This window comes from Scatophagus argus, chromosome 14 (assembly GCF_020382885.2).
Source record: "Scatophagus argus isolate fScaArg1 chromosome 14, fScaArg1.pri, whole genome shotgun sequence".
NCBI lineage: Eukaryota > Metazoa > Chordata > Actinopteri > Scatophagidae > Scatophagus > Scatophagus argus.
The window spans coordinates 3730172-3752407 of record NC_058506.1 but is presented as its reverse complement, the minus strand read 5'-3'; the positions used below and the strand labels follow the sequence as shown (position 1 = coordinate 3752407).

At 39.9% G+C, this 22236-nt stretch overlaps 1 protein-coding gene across 4 annotated transcripts; it reads left to right on the top strand.

The window, feature by feature from the left end:
* The first annotated feature begins 1541 nt into the window (after positions 1-1541).
* pcp4a (Purkinje cell protein 4a) lies at positions 1542-21368 on the top strand. Of its 4 annotated transcripts, none has more exons than XM_046411545.1 (5): positions 1542-1865; positions 1959-2215; positions 15299-15350; positions 18804-18836; positions 20297-21368. In XM_046411545.1, the coding sequence occupies exons 2-5, from the start codon at positions 2207-2209 to the stop codon at positions 20425-20427; spliced, it is 225 nt and encodes a 74-aa protein (XP_046267501.1). In that variant the 5' UTR covers positions 1542-1865; positions 1959-2206; the 3' UTR covers positions 20428-21368. The 4 variants fall into 4 exon arrangements, with proteins under 4 accessions (XP_046267501.1, XP_046267502.1, XP_046267503.1 ...); XM_046411546.1 differs by having other exon boundaries at positions 1956-2215; XM_046411547.1 differs by having other exon boundaries at positions 1542-1869.
* The last annotated feature ends 868 nt before the right edge of the window (positions 21369-22236 follow it).

The following is a 22236-nucleotide window of genomic DNA, read 5'->3' as shown; positions in this document are numbered from 1 at the left end:
CTTAAATCACAGCATGCAGCATGTTAGTTTGTTGTTTGGGTTGACGGAAAACTTCTTCTATTTACATATCGAGCATAAAGAGCACAACATTAGGATTTATTATACCTCTTTATTACTGAATTCAGGTGTTGTGTGGGACTGTTTTTCAGGGGTTGGGCTCAACCCCTTATGGCAGAAATCTTAATGCTTCAGCATACCAAGACATTTTGGACAATGCTATGATTCCAACTTTGTAGCAACAGTTTGTGGAAGGCCCTTTTCTATTCCAGCATGACTGTGCCCCAGTGCACAAAAATTAGACTTCCGTCACTCCACTGCAACAGTGCAATGAATAATGAAAACATAAACTGTATACTCCTGTATGCAAATGTTAACAGTATACAAATAATTTGTAATGCAGCAAAATCTGTACTCAGTTGAAGGCAGTGGACTGTGGTCATGTGTCCTGTCCAGTAATTTTTTTTCTTTGAAGCATTAAACAAAAAGGTCCTGAGCAGCATGAAATAGAATAATTCTTCTAGAAGGCAAAACATCAGGGTCATCATGCTTTTGATGAGCAATGAGCTGACAGACTTCTAACCAACATAAAATTATATAATACTTTTTTGATTTTAATTTTTAATGTGCTTTGAAGGCATTTTCTGCATTTCTTCCCAACACTACTGCTGCAGCCCACTGCCTTCTAAAGGGATTGTTAGGAGTTACAAACGTAGGACCCCAAAACGCAGACACCAACACGAGGGATAAGATGAACACGGAGACTTTAATAAAGTAACTTACTCAAAAAGAAACAGGTACAAACAAATGGCAGCTAGGAGTCCAGAGGACATAGTCCAAACAAAGAAATAATCCAAAAAGGCAACTCGGGGAACACAGGAATCACAAGAATCAAAAGCACAGGGAAGCACAAGAATGACACAAAGCTTAGAAGTGCAATTCAACTGACAAAACACATAAGGAGAACAGGGGTAACTAGACACAGGTGAACACAATCAAGGCGGTAAACAATCAGAAAAGGAGGGAAAACAAGCAAAGACAAGAAATGAAGAACTAAACCAGACACAAGGGGAGAAAAATTACGGAATAAATCAGGAAACAGAGTAAAGAAACTAAATTAACTAACTAAAATCTATAATAATCATGGGAGCTCCTAACTAGTAAGGTGCTGCTCAAGCTTTAAGTCAAATAGCTGATGAGATTCTGTCTCTTTGGGCAATCCAAACAAATCAATGTTCAGAGTGACTGGTGATCAATTAGTTCCCAATCGTAGATCCTGAGGGACACTGGCTCCGTTGGATCTCTAAGCAGCTGAACGTGCTGATTAAAATGTGACAGATTTAGAGTACCGCCAAACCCGGCATGATTAATGACAGTTCACAAGCACACACATACACCAGCCTGGAAAGATACGGGTGTCCTCCACTGAATCAATAAAGGCTTTTAAAGAGAACTGCGTTGGTTTAGGTGAGGAGAGGTTAGATACTGTATTCTCTGTTTTTTATCTGCTGCTGCACTTTTTTTCATGGTTGTTTGTACAAATAAGAAAGCGCCTATGAATTAATAACCTTCAAAATACTGAACTGCTGTCTGCAAGTGGCAGTAACAGCAGGCAGCTTGTTGTGGAGGAACATCCAGAGTTTCAGTGTCTGACAGGACAGAAGGGTAGATGCCCACACCTGACCTCAAATTAAAGCCAATATGGCACCTGTTGGTGCCTCAGCGCTTTCTTTCTCGTTCAGTTTCGACAGGTGTTATGTCAAAACTCCTTGTATACTCTGCATAATGTAGCTTTGGCTGCATTCTTGCTACTTCCTCATGCGGTGCAAAATAAACAGCAAATGTTGTCAAGTCCTGGACAATCTGAAGTAGGTAATTTGGTCATTTCACTGGTCAACAATTTGTTCAGATTATTGTCTTCGAATTTTCTTCCTGTCTAACTTACCTGACAATGGAAGCAGACAACAAGCCAAACGCGTGTCAGATTAGTGAGTATGTGAAGGCTGGTCCACGGTGTGCAGCCGGAGACGTGGATCCCCGTGCCTATTGGTCTGATGGAAACGTGGTGCGGAGAGCGGGGCTCCACGCGCTATAAAAGCAGCGCGTGAGGGAGCGGAGCGGAGCGTTTCGGAGCGGACTGTTCCAGCTGGCCGGCCGGGTGCGCTTCACAGATTACGGAGATCCTCACACGGACGCACACAGCGCAGCCATGAGTGAGGTAGGAGCTTCTGAGCAGCCTGTAAACCTTGTTTTCTGCTTCGTGTGATCCTTAAGCATCACAGCAAGTGGTCGCTGAAACCTGAAGACGTTTGCACAAATCAAGTGCTTCGTCCAACAAGCAGAACTTCAAATCTTTGACTTTTCATGCTTGTACACGGTCATTAAATGTAGCCCAAGGCTGTACGACCAATGTATAGAATGTGGTGATAAGTTGAAACTGAGAGGTTTGCTTATAAATTGCCTTCACTATTATTATTATTATTATTATTATTGTTATTATTATTGTTATCATTATTATTAGTAGTAGTGCTAGTTTGTAAATGGATACTGGACTGCAAAATCAACCTGACACTTGCTCTCTGTGCACAACTCCTTGTCTGCATTATTCCTTGTGTTTGCCTCGGCTGAGACGCTTTGAGGCAGGTGAAAATGAACAGCAGATGTGAGTGATAAGTTTCAAATCTCAAATTCGAAAAGTCAAATGACAGGACGTGTGACAGCCCGTGAGACTGCTGAATACATCTCTGTCGGTAGCCATGGCTTAACGTAATTTAACTCTGACATTTTAAACTCAAACTCAATCCAGAGGACAAGCTGGATGAAGCAGGGGCAGTACTGAGCTACGCCGCTGGCCTACGCATCATTTCATCAGGCTGAGGCATTACAAGTTGTAGGCGATGAGTTTCTGATAATGTCAGAGTGGGTATTAGAAGGGACTCCAGCAGTAAGACTCTTCTCTGGAGGACAATTCACTGGCATCAAGCACGTCCCGTAACCACTGAATTATTCAGGGGGTGGCTGCTAACCCAGAGAAATAAAACATTCTCACAGTGTTGGGGGAGGCAGTGGCTCCAATGAGACCTTATCACGAGATAGATTACCCTCAGGAACTGGACTAAGGCAGATAATACATACAGCAAGGCTGCCTTTAATCTGTATCCTGCTGTACATGTCGAGCTGTTGTGGTGATGTGATGGTGTCCAGTCCTGGTAGCTATAGACAAACCCCCCCCCCCCCCCCCGTATCTACAGCATGTGGTCCTCTGTTGTGAGCTTCATTATGTAATTGCAGGCAAACAATATCAAATACAAGGAAACAAATTGCTGTAATAATTAAATTTTACCTCCGGATCAGTGCTTCCACAACATGTACACTGCTGTGAACACCAGCTGCCTATTCAATCCTTGTGAATCTTTTATTGCTGACTTGTGATGTTGCTCATACACATGATACGCTCATGTTGTTGGCTTCTCTCCTACTCTCTTGTGTACTGCTTAGAGTTAGAATCTCATAAAAAAGACATTACACACAGGGAAAACTCAAGAAATTCACTTGCATCTCGTGTCACTGCTGGATTCATATTGACTATAAAGAGTCAAGGCCAAGACAAGAATACGTTACTCTGAATGAATAATTCAAAACAAAATCAATGGCAGTCTCCTCCATCTACCTCCACACTTCACTGCTCTTACCATCATTCTCTTAAGACTCACACAAAGTTTTGATGGTACCTCGGTGCTCATCAGGATAATTGGCACTCTCATCAGTAGGAGACAAAATTTAAATTTCTATTGACTCATTATGATCTGTCCAGGTTTGGACTGTTTTCTCCACAAAAGGCAGAACTCTTGCTTAATTCTCACTTACTGTCTGCCTTCAAAGCCTGAGGAATTATTTAGTCCCTCTGTCATATAAATATATAGCAGCTCATTTCTCTATGGGCACTTGAACATTAATGATATCATCTCAGATAAGTGCAGGCAGTATATTATTTATAATCACCTCTATAAATTCACTAAAGCCATGTTTCACTGTAGCTGCATTATAACAGGCCACTAAATCCAAACTGCCTCACAGTTATAGTGCTGGAACCATTGATAAAATATTAAGAATAAAATAAAATTATAGCTGCTTGGATTGGTAGTATTGTCAAAAATTAATGTCACTGTAAAATCAACCGTTAGGATTAATTGCTAGGATTAAAGTAAAGAACCAGGCCATGATGGGATCCTCAGCGGTCTTGCTGCAGCTGATTAATGTTCAGCTGTCTTCATCATTGTCAGGTGGTCTGAGGCTCCCGTGGTGAAAGTTGTTTACGTGTGGTCTGTCACCAGTGCGGGTCCAGACACGCCAGTCCGCCCACTCCAAAGAGTTGACTGAATCTGGAAACTGTGTAACAAGTTGATAATTCTGACTTATATCAAACAAGTCTGTCACCATAGCAATGAGCGTTTCTGCGCTTCCAGTGTGCACTCCAGTCGTGCGAGTCATGACAACATGGAGACTGAAATGAACAACAGTTTTGAGCCGTGCGCTCGGTTTCAGCACAAAGTGTCACGCAGGCTCATTGCAGCACATATTTAAATCTTGGATGCATAAATCTTAGATGAGCTGTTTGTGTAGATGTGTCCCAAAATGAAACCATTCTGTGCTAATGGTGGTTTACAGTAATATATTATGATCATCATTTATAATCGGGTCACTGTGCTCTTGTGGCAAGAAGCCTCAGAGAAGCATCTTTTTAATCCATCTCAAGTCAAACACTGGCTGATATGGTCATCTGGAGACTTGCTCCTCCACTGTTTAATCCTCAGGTTGTTCGACAAAACTTTAATTAGATAGCACTCATTGGAGAGGCTCCAGTTAGGTGCCAAGATATTTCAGTTCCACTTGTCAGACTTTCAGCAAAAGATAATGATTTTTTTTTCTCTGCTGCACTACCTGTTAGTCTCGCACCAGCAGATGCACAGACACAGCACACAGCTGGTGGATCAGGGGCCAAAGGTGCCAAATATCTGTCATATATCTCTGTACTCTGTTTAGTAAGAGTTAAAATGTCCAAAAGAGAAAAGGCATGTTGGTATCAAATATTGTACTGCTGTATGTACATTATGTATAGTGGGGGTTTGGGGGGGATCTACAAAACCAACCTATCCATGGTTTGTGCCAACATTTTATTGTGGGGACTAGCCTACATAGATTCTTTTGTTTGTTGCTTTGGCCTTGATTCATTAGGAATTACATTACTCCACTTTACTGTCACAATTTCATATTTCTATAGTAATAAATGATTTATATATTGTGATGTATGATCATAACCAATTGGAAGATGGCCAGAACCACGAAAATAAGACTTGTGTTGTAATAAACTGGACATATCCCTGCATTTTCAGATATCTGGCATGATAGAATTTGTCGTTCTGTTAATATAAGCGATGGTTATCGGACAGCATTTGGTGTCCAGTTCTGCAACACGTGAAAGCTTTTAGTGAACCACCCCAGATGCTAAAAGCTGAGGCAAATAACACTCTGGACAAAAGCAGAAATATGAATTTCTTGTAACATCTGTGCAATTCTGTTGCAGGTTAATTGCAGCACACTGTGCTTAAGTGCTGTTTGACATTAGATTAGACTGGCCTCCAGGATTTAAAGTCATTTTTACAGTGGTAAAACACTTTGTTATATGTCTGTATGTTGGCGGGCGGCTGTACAGCGCATTAATAATTAAATGGCTATTCCTTAGTCATCTGTATAAAATCAGTTTGAAAATGTAATTACTGAAAGATTGCCATTGACAGTATTAAAGGGAGATATCCTGCTTTACCGACAACCTGTCCTTCAATCAATGCATCAACATTTAAGTGGTCTCTTGCTGTGTTCACCTACCCCATACTTTAATTACAGTGAAAGTGGTGGCTACTTGGCAAAGCCATTTGTTTCATCATCCAAAGTGGACTAGAACCCTTTTTATTAAATTAATGAGATAAGAGTGTTAAAAGTTGCTGATCAATTTAGAAAGGACAACAAGTGGAGTTGGGGAAAATTGATCGGACATGGATTTCCCTTAAAACTACCTTTTGCTGACTTGAGACTGATAAAATGATTAAGATCTGGACCAAAGTGCTGATTAAGATCCTCCTTAATCCTGTGCAGCTCTGTGTTGACAAGTGTTGATTTTTATGTGATTTTTTTTTCCTCACTTATTGACCAGAAATATGAACACATTTTAATATCTGTGCTTTGTTGTGAGGCATATAGACTGACCCTAATCCCGCTTTAAACAATGGCGAGAGATTACATTGAAATAATCTGTAATCCACCTAAACTGTCAGATGGCTTTGGTGGCGTCTTCGCTCACTATAACCCGGCCTCTGTGGTAATCCTGGCTTGTGCCGGGCTTTGCAGAGAGAAAATGACAAACATCAGTGAGCGAGGGGTGAATGGTCAGCACAAGAGAGAACAGAGCAGATTACACTTACAATTGCCAAGACGGGATCAGTGCTGTAGTGTCATTATCAGCTTCTGCATAGAGGCTCACAGATAGGTTTACCTTGAGGCTTTTAATATGTCACACATCATTTCTCAGGAGAATGCCATATTTTCTCACAGCGGGAGAGCTATTGACGTTCACACACTGCCTTATACAGTTGAATCGATCTTCAATTGAACTGCAACAAGTAAATTTACCTGTCAAATAAAAGCGTGTCCCTTGTAAATTATTATATTTCTCGCTGCACTTAAACATACACTGAGTAAAGACTATAAAGCAATAACTCCGCTGGCCCATGCATCACCTCACCATGCCGTGGTTGCCTGTAACTGACTCAAGCAATGAATTCACACTCAAGTGAGCCCGCTAATTAGAGCAGTGATCCAGCAGAAACAACACATGATGCGGCGTTCCTGAATGGAAATAACCCGTTGTCATTAAAACGGTTTCCCCACACCACTCAGTCACTTGTAGGGCTGCCCTCTGTCTGTGAGCAGGGACAAGAAGCTGTTGACTGTTTTTTGTTTTTGTTTTTTGCTTTGTTTTGGTTTTTTTGAATCTACCAGAGAATCAGAATCACAATCAGAATTCCTTTATTTATCCCCGAGGGGAAATTCTTTTTTGTACAGACATTGCACTTGCAGTTTTCCCGACCAAGAAAGAAAGTGAAAGATATAAAATAAATCTAAATCTAAATCTAAATCTAAAAATACAGGTATTTACATGTGTACATATATACATTGTATATATAAAAGTATGTGTGTCCGTCACAGAGCAGAGCTTAGCAGTTTGATGGCGACAGGCAGGAATGATTTCCTGTGGGAGTAAGAGTCTCTTAGTGAACGAGCTCCTGTAGCTGATCAGCACATTGTGCAGAGGGTGAGAGGGAAAGTCCAGTATAGTCCTTATTTTGGACAACATCCTCCTCTCAGACACCACTGTCAGAGAGTCCAGTTCCTCTCCCACAACATGGCTGGCCTTCTTAATGATTCTGTTGAGTCTGTTTGTGTCCCTCAGCCTCAGGCAGCTGCCCCAGCAGGCAACAGCATATGTGATGGCACTGGACACCACCGACTCGTAGAACATCCTCAGCATCGTCCTGCAGATGTTGAAGGACTTCAGTCGCCTCAGAAAATAGAGGCGGCTCTGGCCCTTTCTGTACAGTGTCCACATTCTTGTACCAGTCCAGTTAGTGGTCCCAGTACCTGGGGTGTTTTGGAGGTGGAGTACAGGATGGAATGTGAGTTAGATATAATGCCTACAGATCCCTGATAGTTTATATTATATTAGATTATAGTTATTTTGTGCAGCAGGGCACTATACTATACAGTTTGATGCATGGTGCCTGGCAGTCCAGCTCTACCTAATGCATGCATGTTGCTGTGCCATTAGTTGGCTCTTGAATAACTCCAGCTTGAAGGCAAACTGTACCTGCTGCGTGCTGCATTGTTGCTATTGTACATGATCAGATGAGTGAGGTGAGTGAGTTTCCACTGGGTGTAGCAGTGTTTTTAAATACGTTTTTAAGATTACTTGAAATTATTCAGCCAGTTTCTTGGCCAGATTTCTCAGTCATCTCCTCATCAACCTACAGAGCCCTTGCAGTTCTATACGCAGCAGTTCCAGATCCATAGTTTTAATGGGTTTTTTATCATTTATTTTTCTATTTTATTTCATTATGTTTTTTACTACAATATTCTACTGGTTTTAATTCAGTTCAATTTATTTATTTATACAGCACCAAATCAAAGCAAAATGATGTGATTGATGATGTGTGATGTAGGGTAAAAAAGAGTGTCGGCATTCGCTTTAATTTTTCTAAAGATATCTTATAATCTGTCTTTAAATCATCTTGGGTAGTTTTGACAGAAAAGTCATTTTAACCAAGCCTAAATACAGTGCATAGTCCACCGCTGTGGCATCATGTTGCTTATTCAGCCAGTCACTGCTCAGCGGTGTTACTCTTGCATGCTGCCATCCCTGTTTCCAGTCTGGTGGTGGGGAAGCTGCTATGGAGATGTAATGGTGCTGGGATGAGCTGTCTGTGACCTAGTTTTGCTGTCTCCTCGTTAAATTGTTAATAGATCCTGAGTGCAGCATGGAGTCTCTCTGGGGAGCCCAAGCTGCCATAAGAACCAAAAATAGCCCCCCACATACTGGGAAGGTAATTCATTTTACCATTTCCTTCCATGTCCATGCCAACCCTTTTATAACAGTCTAGTGTTTCCTAAACTCAATCAGAAGAAGAAGAAGAATCAGCTTTATTGGCAGTATATTTCTACATACACTGAATTTTTCATTTGCATTTAACCCATGCTTGGTTGAACATACATGTCTTCCTCAGTGAGAAAACCACCCAAGAAAGCAGCAATGAATACAACTTCCTCAATTCTGTGAATATAAATTTGAGTCTTTGCTGATACTGGAAAACAGTCTGCCACAGATTGACAGCTCTATATGTAAACTAAGTTGTTTTTGGTTCACTGTGGTACACAGTTGGACCATTTTCAGTACAAAATATAGTTGCTAACCTCTGTGGCTTTTTTGTTCAACTTAAAACTGTGTTTCCAAGCAGAGTCAGATCAACAGGGACTTTCATGTTCATATAGACATGTTATATATCCGAGCGTGGTGCATGCTGTCGTGAAGCAAAAATATTATAAAAAACAATCCTGGATTCTGATTCAGTAATTCACGGGGGAACAAAATAATGATTTCTAGTGTTTATCAAGCTTTGTACATTGTTAGTCAACCATGGCAGAGCAGAGCCATATGTGGCACGTACACTGTACAGAAGGACATCATCATTAGCAATGTAATTATCATCATTGCAATCCATTTGTCAAGCTCTCGCTGTCTCCAGCATATGGGACTGGGAGCGGATAAACACTGCAGTTTCTCCTCGGGGACTGTGACAGCACGACATCTTTGCACAAGCTGCGCACAAGCCGAGCTCAAACACCAGCCAGCAACACAGTGTTAGCTTCAGTTTAGTTTGCTGGATTACTGGCACTGAAGGGATGTGAGACTCGAGATCTCCTTTCATCCAGCTTCCTAATGAGACAGGCCTTGACAGGCCTGAAAGAGAGAACGAAGACGAAACTAGTACAAAGTATACTATTACTGTAAATGTTTATATCATGTAGACTGTAAACTGGAAATGCTCAGTGAGCTCAATTCACCCGAAGGGAAAGATGCAAAGCAAAATGTAATCACAGATTACAATACAATACTGACTTTATCACTAGACCAGAACGTCAGCATTGGACACATTTTTTTGCTCAGTGTTTCACAATGCTTGCTTTCTGCAACATCTGCATATAGCAGCTACAGTAAGTTTAAAAAGAAAGGTACACACTGGCATGAAGGTGATGAGTTACCTCGTGTTCACAACCCTGAGAACACAGAGCCGAACTACAATTAAATACAATACAGTGAGTTTGTGGTTCTAGTGTCTTTACTCAGTAAAGCATAGTAACCAAAGTTCCTGCTAAAGATGTTTAACCTTTTCTTTCTTTCAGCGTAGGTTCACTGAATATAAATGCTTTTTTTCAACAATGATGTAGATTTGACTACATGTACAGTGCAGCTACTTGAAAACTGAAACACAAAAAAACAACACTCTAAATTTAGTGTCTTTGTATGGTTTGCCTGTTCACAGAATTAGAATTTCATTGCCAAACATCATTAAGACTTTTGAGTACATCAGTAGCCAGGAGTCATGTGTCAAAGTGAGTAAACAATATGTATTATTCTGGTGAAGGTGCACGGAGTCACTGAAGATTCGGCCATTTTTAGATTGCTGGTGCATTTCAATGGATGCAGCATTCACCAAGAAGATGCTCTGGTTGAGGTTGTGACTGGAGATATGAAGCACATATCTAACCAAAACAGACTATGTCCAGTTGAACCCAGCTAAATACTGGGTGTAATGTGGCTTCCCAGAGGACACAGCTTGGTGTGATACCACTGATGTCTGACAGAGTAGTTACCTCTAGAAGACAGTTCTGTCTTGCAGTGAGAAGATTTGATGCCAGTCTCATACCCTGAAAGCAATTTGGGGAAACTCAGGGGTGACAGTAATGGGTGCTGTTCTCTGAGTTTAAATAGTGGTGGTATTTTTATAGAAAATGGTGCCAAGTGCAGCTTCAACACATGAATAGTTCTGGTACATCACACATCTTTTAACCAAGCATGAACCCAGCCGACTCTGACTGGCTGTTCCAAAGCCTAGATTTAAAATATTTAGGCCTCAATTGGCTTCTCCCAAATGTAGATTAGATAAAGTACACTGCAATCAGTGACCTGCCTGACAGTCTAAGTCCAGCCAAATCTCATCTTTCAAATCACTCTTTAAAACTCTTTTATACATGCCTCAATCTAATCACTCCTTTTCAACTCACTTCCACGTTTCTTCAGACTTTAACTTCTGACTTTATCTGCTTTTTAAAACCATTTGTAAAGTATTTTACAAAGCATTTCTAAATGTGGCATTTCTAGAAATGCTATAGACTTTAATTCCCTTCTTCTCCTTCTCCTTCTCTTTGGTCTTTCTAATTATATACCACAAAAGCTCCTGCAGCACCTGCTCCTTTGCTGATGTTAATCACTGTGATAGCTTGGTGTGGTCCCTCGCCAGCTTCTGTGTTACATGTGATCCTTTAAATGACAGGGATGGGTTGAAGTCAAGGTCACAGCTTACAGGTGTGAGGGTTGATGAAAAGTGGGTGACCACAGACTGAGAGGAGTTCTGATGTGTTACAATAATAGCTGAGGTGTGCGTGCCTCAGTCTGAATCATTCTCTCAGTCCGTCGACCTGTTCTTACTCATACAAAGACATGCATTTTCATTTGTACTGAATCCTTGAAGGTAGCCTGTAGAGGGTACATCTACTGTAATCTGCAACCTTATGTTCATGGCACATTGACTTTATTCTTTCCAGACACCTTTCATGTTTGACTTTTTTGTGTGTGTTATGCTTTCCGATGTGTGTAGGCCATTCCTTACATGTCAGCCAAACGGCACATCTGTAAGTCTGATTTCCCGGATGAAAGGGAACATCTGGTGATTATAATTTCAAGTGGAGTCGATTAAATCCTTCACATTTGATTGCATCATTTAAAAGAGAAAGTGGTTTAGGGGCAGTACTTCTAAACCTCTGAGGGTGTGTTTTCAGCAGCAGACGCTACTGGATAATCATAAAAATCTTATAGGAATACTACAGTCAGCAGTGTGTGTGTTTCACTCTTCCATAAAAGTCATGAAGTATATAGCCTTTAATATAGTGTAGAAATGAGTAAAGTATAGTATATAGTACAGAGAATATTATAGATCTAAGACAAAACTGACAGAAGATGAGAGAAAAAGCCACAATTACAAATCTGTCTGCTACTACAGCACCACAGATGGTTTCACCAATACACAGGACAGTTAGGCTACTGTCATGCTTAGATAGATGATAACTTGCACGCATCTCAGTCAGATAAGATCAATGAGTCAGGCAAACAAGACTAATCAGCTACACAACCCCTCTGTCCCTGCAGTCCAACTGAGAACAAAAGTGAAATGACTCAGACTCAAACTCAGTGACAGTAGTATGTAGCTAATGTTTGCTAATTTTAGCTAAGGTTAGCTGCCCTAAGCGCCTGATCATACTAGACAAGCGGCCCCTAACTTCTTTTGCGCCATGGACTGGTTTAATATCAGACCATATTTTCACGAACCGACCTTTACGGTGTGGCGGATAAATACAACAAAAAAAAATGATAAGACTGGCATAAAATATACATACTATATATACCAGTAAACGTGAATCCAATGTGTACTCGCAACTTTATATTAGCGGCTTCGTCACATCGCGCCAACAACATAATATTAGTAACATCCTCTCTGCCCTCAACACTCTCTGTTCGCTATGGTAACGTTTCAACATGCCTTCAAAATAAGATACACCGCAAAAACAAAAAAAGTGCATGAAAAATACAACTCACCATATCGCTGAATCAGTGGGAGCCCTGAGCCTGTTTCTTTGTAACGAGACGGTCCCATCTAGGGCCTTTCCCCTTTCCAGAGATGTTTGTTTTTTACTCATTTTGCTAGCTTGTGGATTTATTTTTAGCGGTAACGTATCACGTGACCGAGACAAGTTTATTGACATGCGTCAAGAGTGAGTCATAGACGGATGTAACGGAGAGAATCCAGTCACTTTTCAAAATAAAACATCGTTCAGACCCAGATAATCAATAAAACGGAAATAATGTAAGTTACTTATTTTTTCTGTGCGACCCGGTACCAAATGACCTATGGACCGGTACCAGATCCCTGTACCAGACCAAGGCTAAAACAGTAAAACACCTGAGTGTATTGAACTCATTTTGTTGAATTCAGCTTTTCATTTGCAGGAGGAAGACCATGGTTGTAAAATAGTTACATAAGCTTGCTTTAAAAGAGAAAGACGCACACCACACTGCACTTGCTCGACTGCTGTTTTCCGTTTTACTGTTCAGTATTCCTTGTCCTTTGTTCAAAATGCTGCTGGCAAACAGAGCGACAAAAACCTCCTCAACTGCTAGAAATGAGCGAGTGATGGGAATCAAGCAGTGCCAAGCTTGAACAAAGACCGAGATGGGCCATGACAAACATTTGAAATTCACTCACTGTTTCTGAAAATCCTCATATGAATTTTTATGCAAATACTCCTTCCTTCTTGCTGTTTCCTTTATTTGTATTAGGCACAGTGAAGCACAGGATGTGCAGAAATTAGTGAGACTGAACTGAAAAGTGTGGGGAAGATGCTAATGTGTGCAGAGTTATTCCCATGCACATTAGGACTGGACTTGTTATGCAAGCTCTGACAGTATCCAGGCAGAAAGAGAGGGGTAGGGGGTGGGGCGGTGGTTGATGATGATCTAAGTACTATAGGGAGAAGAAGGGAAGAAACACACACATACGCACGACACATGTGTGTGGTTGTTTTCAGAGATGGGGCGTCATACAATATTAAAGGGCAACAAATGCAGGTTGGGGGCAAAAGTGTGGTAAGACTGAATCCTGTCATTGGCTGCTGACCTCAGACCTCCCACTAATCTGAAATCAAAAATTAGAACACATTAGACTTTTTTATTTTTTACCATACGCCTGATGAAGAAGACAAATAGTCACGAATGTGATGCAAATATGTTTGAACTCTTTATTTCATGAATGCCTGATAAATCAACACTAAAATGACCTTTTCTCACAGATAGAGACAGAAATGATGTCTCTCAGGATACTTTTATCACAACACAGCCGCCCACCACAGGCACAAATAGCACTCACACCTCCACCAGGGAGATTTTTTTTTTTTTAGCTCTCCTATGAAGTCTACAAATATTTTTTAGCTGAAATGTAACCTAATATGAAAGGAGCTTCACTATTTGAGCTTGGATTAACTGTTGTTGGCTCTACAGCCACGGTGCATTGAGTGTAAGAGGGCTTGTTGAAGCTAAAGGCTAAAGCAAGACAGAAATAAAAGATGGAAAAGGAGAAGAGTAAACAATAGATATGAAAAGATAAACGGAGTGAAATAGCAGCAACAAGCAACAGAAAGTTCAGCCTGCAGCTGGTTACTGATTTAACTTGTAGCACATTTGTCTTTATTTCTCAATATTGCGCTGCATCTTCCAGCTGCACTGTGAAATCACTCAAACATTATTGTTGCTCTGCTCCCAGACATCCGCTCTGGCTGCCACTGAGTGCTCGCTTGTGTCCTGGTGGGTGGAGGTGTGATGTATGGTGCCATCACTGCGTGGCACCGCTCCTGCCCCACTGAATACCAGCACACAATAAAGTAGATGTGAGCGAGTCTGGTGGGAATCCCAGCAGCACTGACTCACTTTGAGTTCTGCATGTGAACAGAAAAACAGATGGCCACGCTGCCAAACCAGTTCCTCCTGCAGCTCCTCCCATGATGGCACATGGGGACATGGGGGGGAAGACATAGGATTTCTGTTGGCAGTTTTATTTTGCTTTGTTCCTGCTTGACTCACACACATCAAAACTACTTTGGTTTTTTAAAATTCTGTGAAATCACAGGATTAATAATTCAGTTTGAGGAGGGAGAGATGTTCTCTGTGGAACAGATGAACCTGTGAAATGCAATATTGTCTGAATCAAATCACACCCACGATGCTCAGTGGTATGAATTACAGTATATTCTTGTATTTATAACACACTGATCTTGGAAAAAAAAATTGGATGCTAAGTGAATAAGTGAATATTGGGTAATATCATCCACAGCCTAAAGTTCAGTGTGATGCAAAACTATCTTAAGATGTGAATGATGCAAATGTAGCAAACCTTTACACACACGTGAACACACACACACACACACACACACACACACACACACACACACACACACACACACACACACACACACACACACACACGTGAACACACACACACACGCTGTGGTGTTTCTGCATTTGAAAGCTCTTTATTTTCAGAGCTGAGTGCAGATTGTGATGTTACACCACAGCACCAGGCAGTGTGGTGCTGTGGGAGCAGGCTGGGTGAGGATGGCTCTGCTGAAGCATGGATTATACATCTTTAGTGTGAGGATGCCTTCTCATGAAGATTTATCTTTCAGAAACACAACAAGAATATTAAACCTTGTGTTTTTGGAATTAAAATGTTTAACTTACAAATAAGCTTTATGCGAAAATGAATAACTAATAACAAAAATTAACTGGTAGGAGGAAATGTTTAGTGTTTGCATGTGATGTTCTGTAAAAAAATGTTTTTCATGTGTTTCTCTGATTTCTTTGCAGAGACAAGCATCAGGAGCAACGACTGAAAACAACAAACCATCTGCTGGCCAAGGTATTCTCTAACCGTCACGTTCAATCTGAAAAGTACAACCATGCAAAAATACAATGCAGAATATCACTGATGTGTTGTTTTCACCAGCGCTCGTGTAGTGCTTTATATGTGGCAGTAGAACAAAGTGAGTTTTGCTCTTTGATTACAATTGAAAAGATGATTTATGTTCATGTTCATGTTCATGATTTAAGATGAATTATTATTATTATTATTATTATTATTATTATTATTATTATTATTATTATTATTATTATTATTATTATTATTATTGTGACTGTCTCACTAAAATATCTAAACAGATCTGTTGATCTGCAACTCGTGTTGCAAAGTTGTGACAATACAAATTCAGTACAAAACTTCAAATCGAAAACTTCTCAGACCCCACGGATGAATACAGCGACGTCTAACATGTTTACAGTTTAAATGCAATATTACTTTAACACAGGTCAAATGAAAACTCTAATGCTCAAGTCAGATTCTAATAACATATCATTTATTCAATTCAATTTAATTCAATTCAGAAAACTTAATTTATCCCCAGGGGGAAATTCAAGATTAACTGAGGACAGGTTGATGTAAACATTGTATCTCTCCCTCCTTTTATTTGCAATTGTTTATGCAGATTTAAATGTCTCTTTCATATCCATCATTGTCATTTGTATGAGGCTGTTAATTTGTATGCAGTTCACATTAATTACTATATAAAGAAATTTTCATTTGCTTGTTTATCTGAAGCAGTTGACAGCCAAACGTCTTCTGATCTGTCTCAACGGAAAAAAATAATAAAAAAAAATGATTATAAAAAAATAATAAGACACATCGGCTCCCAGTGATTGGAATAATTTACCATCACACATTAAATCCAAAACATCTTTTGGATTACTCAAAACCAGACATTTCTTAATTTTAATTTAGTTGTTCTTCCTTCATGTTTATAATTAGTTGTTAGTTGTTTATAAATACATTTAGAACAGTGAATTCATATCATGGCATATTGTAGCAGTTTGTGCATATGTCTTATATTTTGTCTGTGTTTTTTTGTGTGATCCAGCTAATAGTTGGTCAAATGCAACAACTTGACAGGACACTCCTGAAAATGACATGATGCCTCTCATGGGGGCTCAGTTTGTTTGTTTTGTTTATTTAAATACTATACTGTATCTGCCATAGTTATATTTTCTGAAATCTCTTGGCATCCATAGATTTGCTATATTTCTCAATAAGTTACATCAGAGACAAATTGACTGAGTAGTTATATGTCTATTTCCTGTTTTTGTGGGAGAAACAGGATGTCACAGTGGTTATGGCAGCGGATAGGTTTTCTCTACCATGGTAGCAATTCACAGGACGACCTACTTTGCAAACGGGGCCATGGTATTGTTGGCATAATAATATAATTCAAATCCCTTGAGTTATAAATGGTAAAATTGGGCTCGAGGTACTTGGCAGAATCCTTTGAAATTCATAAATGGTGTTAAGTGCAGAACTGTCATCCTGGAAAAATTAGAGTATGCAAGAACAAAGGCCTCTTTCTAATGAACCTCGGAGCAATGAATGGCTTTTTCATGACCTCAGCTCAGGTGAGACGAATGTGAATCAGTCTGACATTTCACTCTTTGCTTTGCTGAATTAACAGATGTTAACGAAGCTTTGAAAAAAACCTGATATGGCATCATGAATATGTATTCAGCAGGTTGTGTCCTGTTACTCGCTTTCTTAGTTTTAATCATGCAAGAAGATACCGCATATCTTATAAGTGTTTTTTGCAGTCTGCACATTTACAAAATTAGGTTTCATGGCAGCGTATGATACAATACACCATGGAGTTACTGAATGTAATCTCGTCCACTCCTTGAAGTCCTCCTCCCAACACAATGGATGCAGCAGGTTAATAGCAACCTCTTCACTGTTAAATGGCTCCATAGTCCCATTCCGCACAGAAAGCAGCCCTATGTCACCCGTCGCCTCTCTCTGGGGCTGCTGATAACACTGTTAAGACCCAGCGTTGAAATGGATTTCTGTCCAAACTTGAGGGATGATGAAGTGTGCTGCAGCTCAGGCTCAGTCCGCAGGGAAACATCCCAGCACTGATCGGGAGGGATTCTAGGCAGCTTAATTGAATTTGACAGAGGCGTGAATTGCATTCATTTGACATTTGTCCATTTTCACACGTTCACACTTCTTTCTTCTTTCCATTGTTCTTGGTTTAGGAGAGTTACTGAAGTGCAATTCACTCTAATAAATGACCAGTTTGGAAAGATACATTTAAAGATAATTCTACTCATTGTGTTTATATTATTATTATTTATACAATGCTTTAAGCATTTTCACACTATCGCAACATAAAACATATAGGCCAAGAACTTAATGGAGAGGGGGGAATGGAAGAAAAACAAAAAGCGGGTGACATGAAACAGGATCCCTTGTGCTGTAAAGATGTTAAGAAGGACACATTTTATCTAACTTATCTCACTTATCTCATTTTGGCACTGAGCCTTTGTATTTTCTCTATACCATCATGTTACAGTAGATCTAATTAAACAGTATGCATGAGTCTAAGTTTTTCTCCAGGAAACTGGCCTGGATCTTTTGCATCGTGCCTCAAAACTGTACTGTAACACCTTAGATTGAAGCTCATAAATTATATTTAGTGTAAATTATTTGTACACATCCTGCACCTAATGGTTACCTACTGGTAAGATCAAGGATTACAAATTTGTGTTTTGGAGGGACAAAATGCAATAAATTATATCATAACTAATTTCACTGCAACATTACAAAGTAACAATATTACACAGCATTCCACACGTGTTTCAATGTAGTGCCGACTGGCTGGCTATCTGCCATCCACCTGCCAACTAGCTCACAAGCTAACAATGATTTGGGGCACTGAATGAGGGTGTCATGACCTGTTGGGATTGACTGAAAGGTCATCATGTCTGTATGAAAATCAATAACCTAACCTTTTCCTATAGACACAGTACCTCACACACACTCTCCTATGAGGAAATAAATGTGCTCTTTTGCCTTTTTTTTTTCTTTTTTCTTTTTTTTAATCTACTAGAGTCTAACTTGCAGTGTGGGTTTTCATAATCAATGCTTGGTTGAACAGGTCACCTTTTAGAGGTTTCTTGCCCAGTAGTCTTTAGACTGGGCCTTCATCAATCATTGTCCACATACTGTTTGGTTGCTTTAAATCTCACAAGAACTAGTTTCAGCATGACCTTTCACAAACATTTTATGGAAATAATCCCATCATCCATTGTGGCAATTTATCTGAAACTGTGATGTGCCTGATTTATAGAGTCTTGCGTCCTCTATAGTGTAAAGGGCATCAACCCCGTGGCGCATGTGTGATTTTAGAGAAGGTGTGTGTGTGTGTGAGAGAGGGTTGTGTGGCTTCTGCAATCATGAAATATGAATTGGTTTTCATTGTCACGTGTGTCATCCAAGGGCTTCAAGGTCAGCAAAAGGTTCCAGCTAAAAGTAAGTAGGCCATTTGAAAGAAATATGTTAGCGTGCACGCTTTGCACAGCAGGTCAGCACAGTCATACACTCAGCACCGTGCCGCATGACAACTATGTTGCTTGAATAAACATCTAACTGCGTGACATCCCATTAAACAGAACCTTTTCATTTGTTTTAACCTCACGTTTGCTTTAACAGTAAGCACTGACTTCACTTCAGTCTTCACTATGCACTCACTGTTCGGGCTCTTCTTGGTTTTGCTGTATGTGATCATGTCTTTTGCTATTGAACCTTTAAACCAGCAGCATTTCTTTTTCTTTCAATGGAGCATGTCTCTGGATCGCTGTATGAAAGATAGCATCTCGATGTATAAATGGATTATTAGAGTAGTTTGTCTTCTGTGATGTAAGACCAGTGTCTTCTCTATCAGACTGTAAAGTGCAGCTGCTTCATCAGCCTTGTTCATTAATATGTGGCCTTCTGTACTGTCCTTTTATTGAATGTCAGACATCTGTAATGACATTTATATCTGACATGGATGAGGTCACTCATTTAACACTGCAATAGAGAAAAAAACTTCCTGTGAAAGCTGTACTAAAATTTTATTCTCTTTGCACATTTTAGAACTCCATTTATTAGTTCAGTTGTTTTATGTAAAATAATTGTTCGTTTATAGGCTTTCCTTCACAGAGTTTACACTCTCTCAGAAGGAATACTGAGCTTCTCACACTTTCTAAACCGAATAACAGGGGCTTTCCCACCCTGACAAGGATGAAAATTAAGGAAGAAATACATAACAGTCTAACCGTACAGCACGAAATCTTAGCTATCAGTAGCCCTGTTTGGTACTGTCTCAATGGGAGAGCTTTTCGTCAGGAATCCTCCTGGTCTCCCACTGAATTAGTACCAAATGCACATCCCGATCTACATTTGCAAACCAAATAGTTACACCATTTTTACACTGAAATTAGCACATACAGTATATGCAGGTTTTCTAAACACAGAAGTTTTTTTTTTCCATGCTGTGTCACATTCAGTGTTACAAGCATACCAGAAAACAGGGAAAAGTATCCTTGCTTCTTTCTCATCTCTGGTGGAGCACTTAAACAGAGATTGATGGAAATTTTTTTACATGCCAATGCCCAGAACTCCAACCTGCATAGCAGCATCACGCTGCAAGAGGGACGAAAATCAGCATATCAGCTTTTCTACTGTGGTGTCGTGACCCAGAATGAGTATTCAGTGAGACTGTACCAGAGCAGAGCAGTGCTAACATGCTAACCTGTTCATAATGACAGTGTTAATATGCTGCTACGTAGCAGGCCTGATGTTTACCATGCTCAGCTCCTTAGTTTGATGTGGCTAGTTAATATTAGACCATCACCCTAAGAAGGAAACAAGTGCCTTGAGAGTTTGAGCAATAAGTTCATTATTGTCACTCCTGGAGATTCTCACCATTGCCCCGCTCCTCTCCCCAGATGAAAAGAAGAACAACCTCCCCCAGGACTTTGACATCGACATGGAAAACCCGGAGACTGAGAAGGCCGCCGTGGCCATCCAGTCGCAGTTCAGGAAATTCCAGAAGAAGAAGCAGGATGCTAAGTCTTAGAGGGGGTGCTGTCAGCTGGGTCATTGCTTGATATGGGCCTGGTCTTGCATGTCAATCAAACTGCACCATCAAGAACTGAGAAGGGAGGGTGGGGTTAGGATTCTTGAAAGTGGAGATGGGGGGGGTGGGGTGGTCAGGGGCTAAATTGTATCTTTGTGAAAGTGTGTGTGTGTAAGTACTAGGATATAGTGACTATTATATACAAAAATGATACATTATCAAATTCTGGGTGTCTGTATTTAAATCTTTCCTATAATTTTGTTATTTCTGATTTTTTATTTTTATTTTTTACTTCAATTAGTTGTAGTAGCTGCAGTAGAGCTTTTATATTTTTTTTTATGTCACATTCAGTGTATTATACCCATATTAACAACAAACTAAAAAAGCTCTTCTCATAGATTGTCAGTGATTATCTTTAATTCAGGGGGAATATTAAGCCACATGTCCTGCTGTGATTGGCGCTTCAGCTGGGTCGTGACTTCATCGACAGTCTTAGCAAGGCATAACAATCAAAAGATCTTTCAGCTCTTCTGGAAGTCTGTTAATGGCATTTGGGTAAAATGGTCCCATACGGTTGCCAGACTGCTGCTTTTAAAATCGAATCAGTGTCAAATTTTTATTTCCACTCTGGGTGTCTCACCTCCATCCATCCTCCGCCTTTTCACCTGATGACATGAACCTCTCTGAGTTGTATCTCTCCGTAGAGACTATAGATGCTGTACTTGTGATGATTTGATCCCAGCTGTGTTTCTGTCCTTGTTCCTGTTCAAATGTAGTTTAAATAATGTTATTGTTCATTTGGCTCACACATGTATACTGTACAAGCACACACAAATTATGCATGCAAGATACGAGCTTGCACAGAGACGCACACACACAAACACACACATACACACACATATACGCATATATAGAGAAATAAAGAAAAATTTTGGAAATGAGTGAAAGCTGATTCACTTTGTATCATTTCGATTGTTCCAGTTAGCTACTACAGTATGTGTCTTCTTCTTCAATCTATTGCATCCTTTAAAAAAAAAAAGTTAAATGAACAGCTGAATATGCATTTTGGATGATTTAACTGACCTCAACCTTGCAACGGTTCAGCCAGTTGGTGCTCATAGTCTTACAGGTAGTGAAATGGAAATCACCTGAGTGCACTGAATGTGTCTCAAGTGATTGTAGTATTAAGAGATCCGTGTCTGGAAGGTCCGGTCACTGGTTAATTGGCATTCCTGGCTACAATTAAACCATGAAGGTAAAAGAACACTTCAAGCAACTGTGAAAAGGCTATTGGAACTAATATAGCATATGTGCAAATCTGCCTAGAGCAGGCCGTCCTCACAAACTGAGTGACCTTCAGCTGTTCAAGAAGGAGACTTGTGAGGAAGGCCACCAAGACATCTATAACTGCTCTGAAGGAGTTAAACGCTTCAGCAGCTGAGATGCGAGAGACTCTGCATACAACAACTGTTGCCCAGTTCTTCACCAGTCAAAGATTTAAGAGAGAAAGCCACGGCTGAAGAAAGCTTATGTTAAATCTCGACTAGAGTTCACCCAAAGGCTGAATACTGACTCGAAGGGGGTGAATATTAGTGCAATCACTTATTTTACTTTGTATATTTTTAATTAATTGATATTACCTTGTAGAAATCTGCTTTCACTTTAATATTAAAGAGTTCTTTTGTAAACTTTTTGTCAAAAAAGCCAAATTATATTGATTTATAAAACCATTTTATATAATTTATAAAACATCCAAGGGGGTGAATACTTTTTATGGGCATATTTTATGGGCTGTATGTGACATATTTG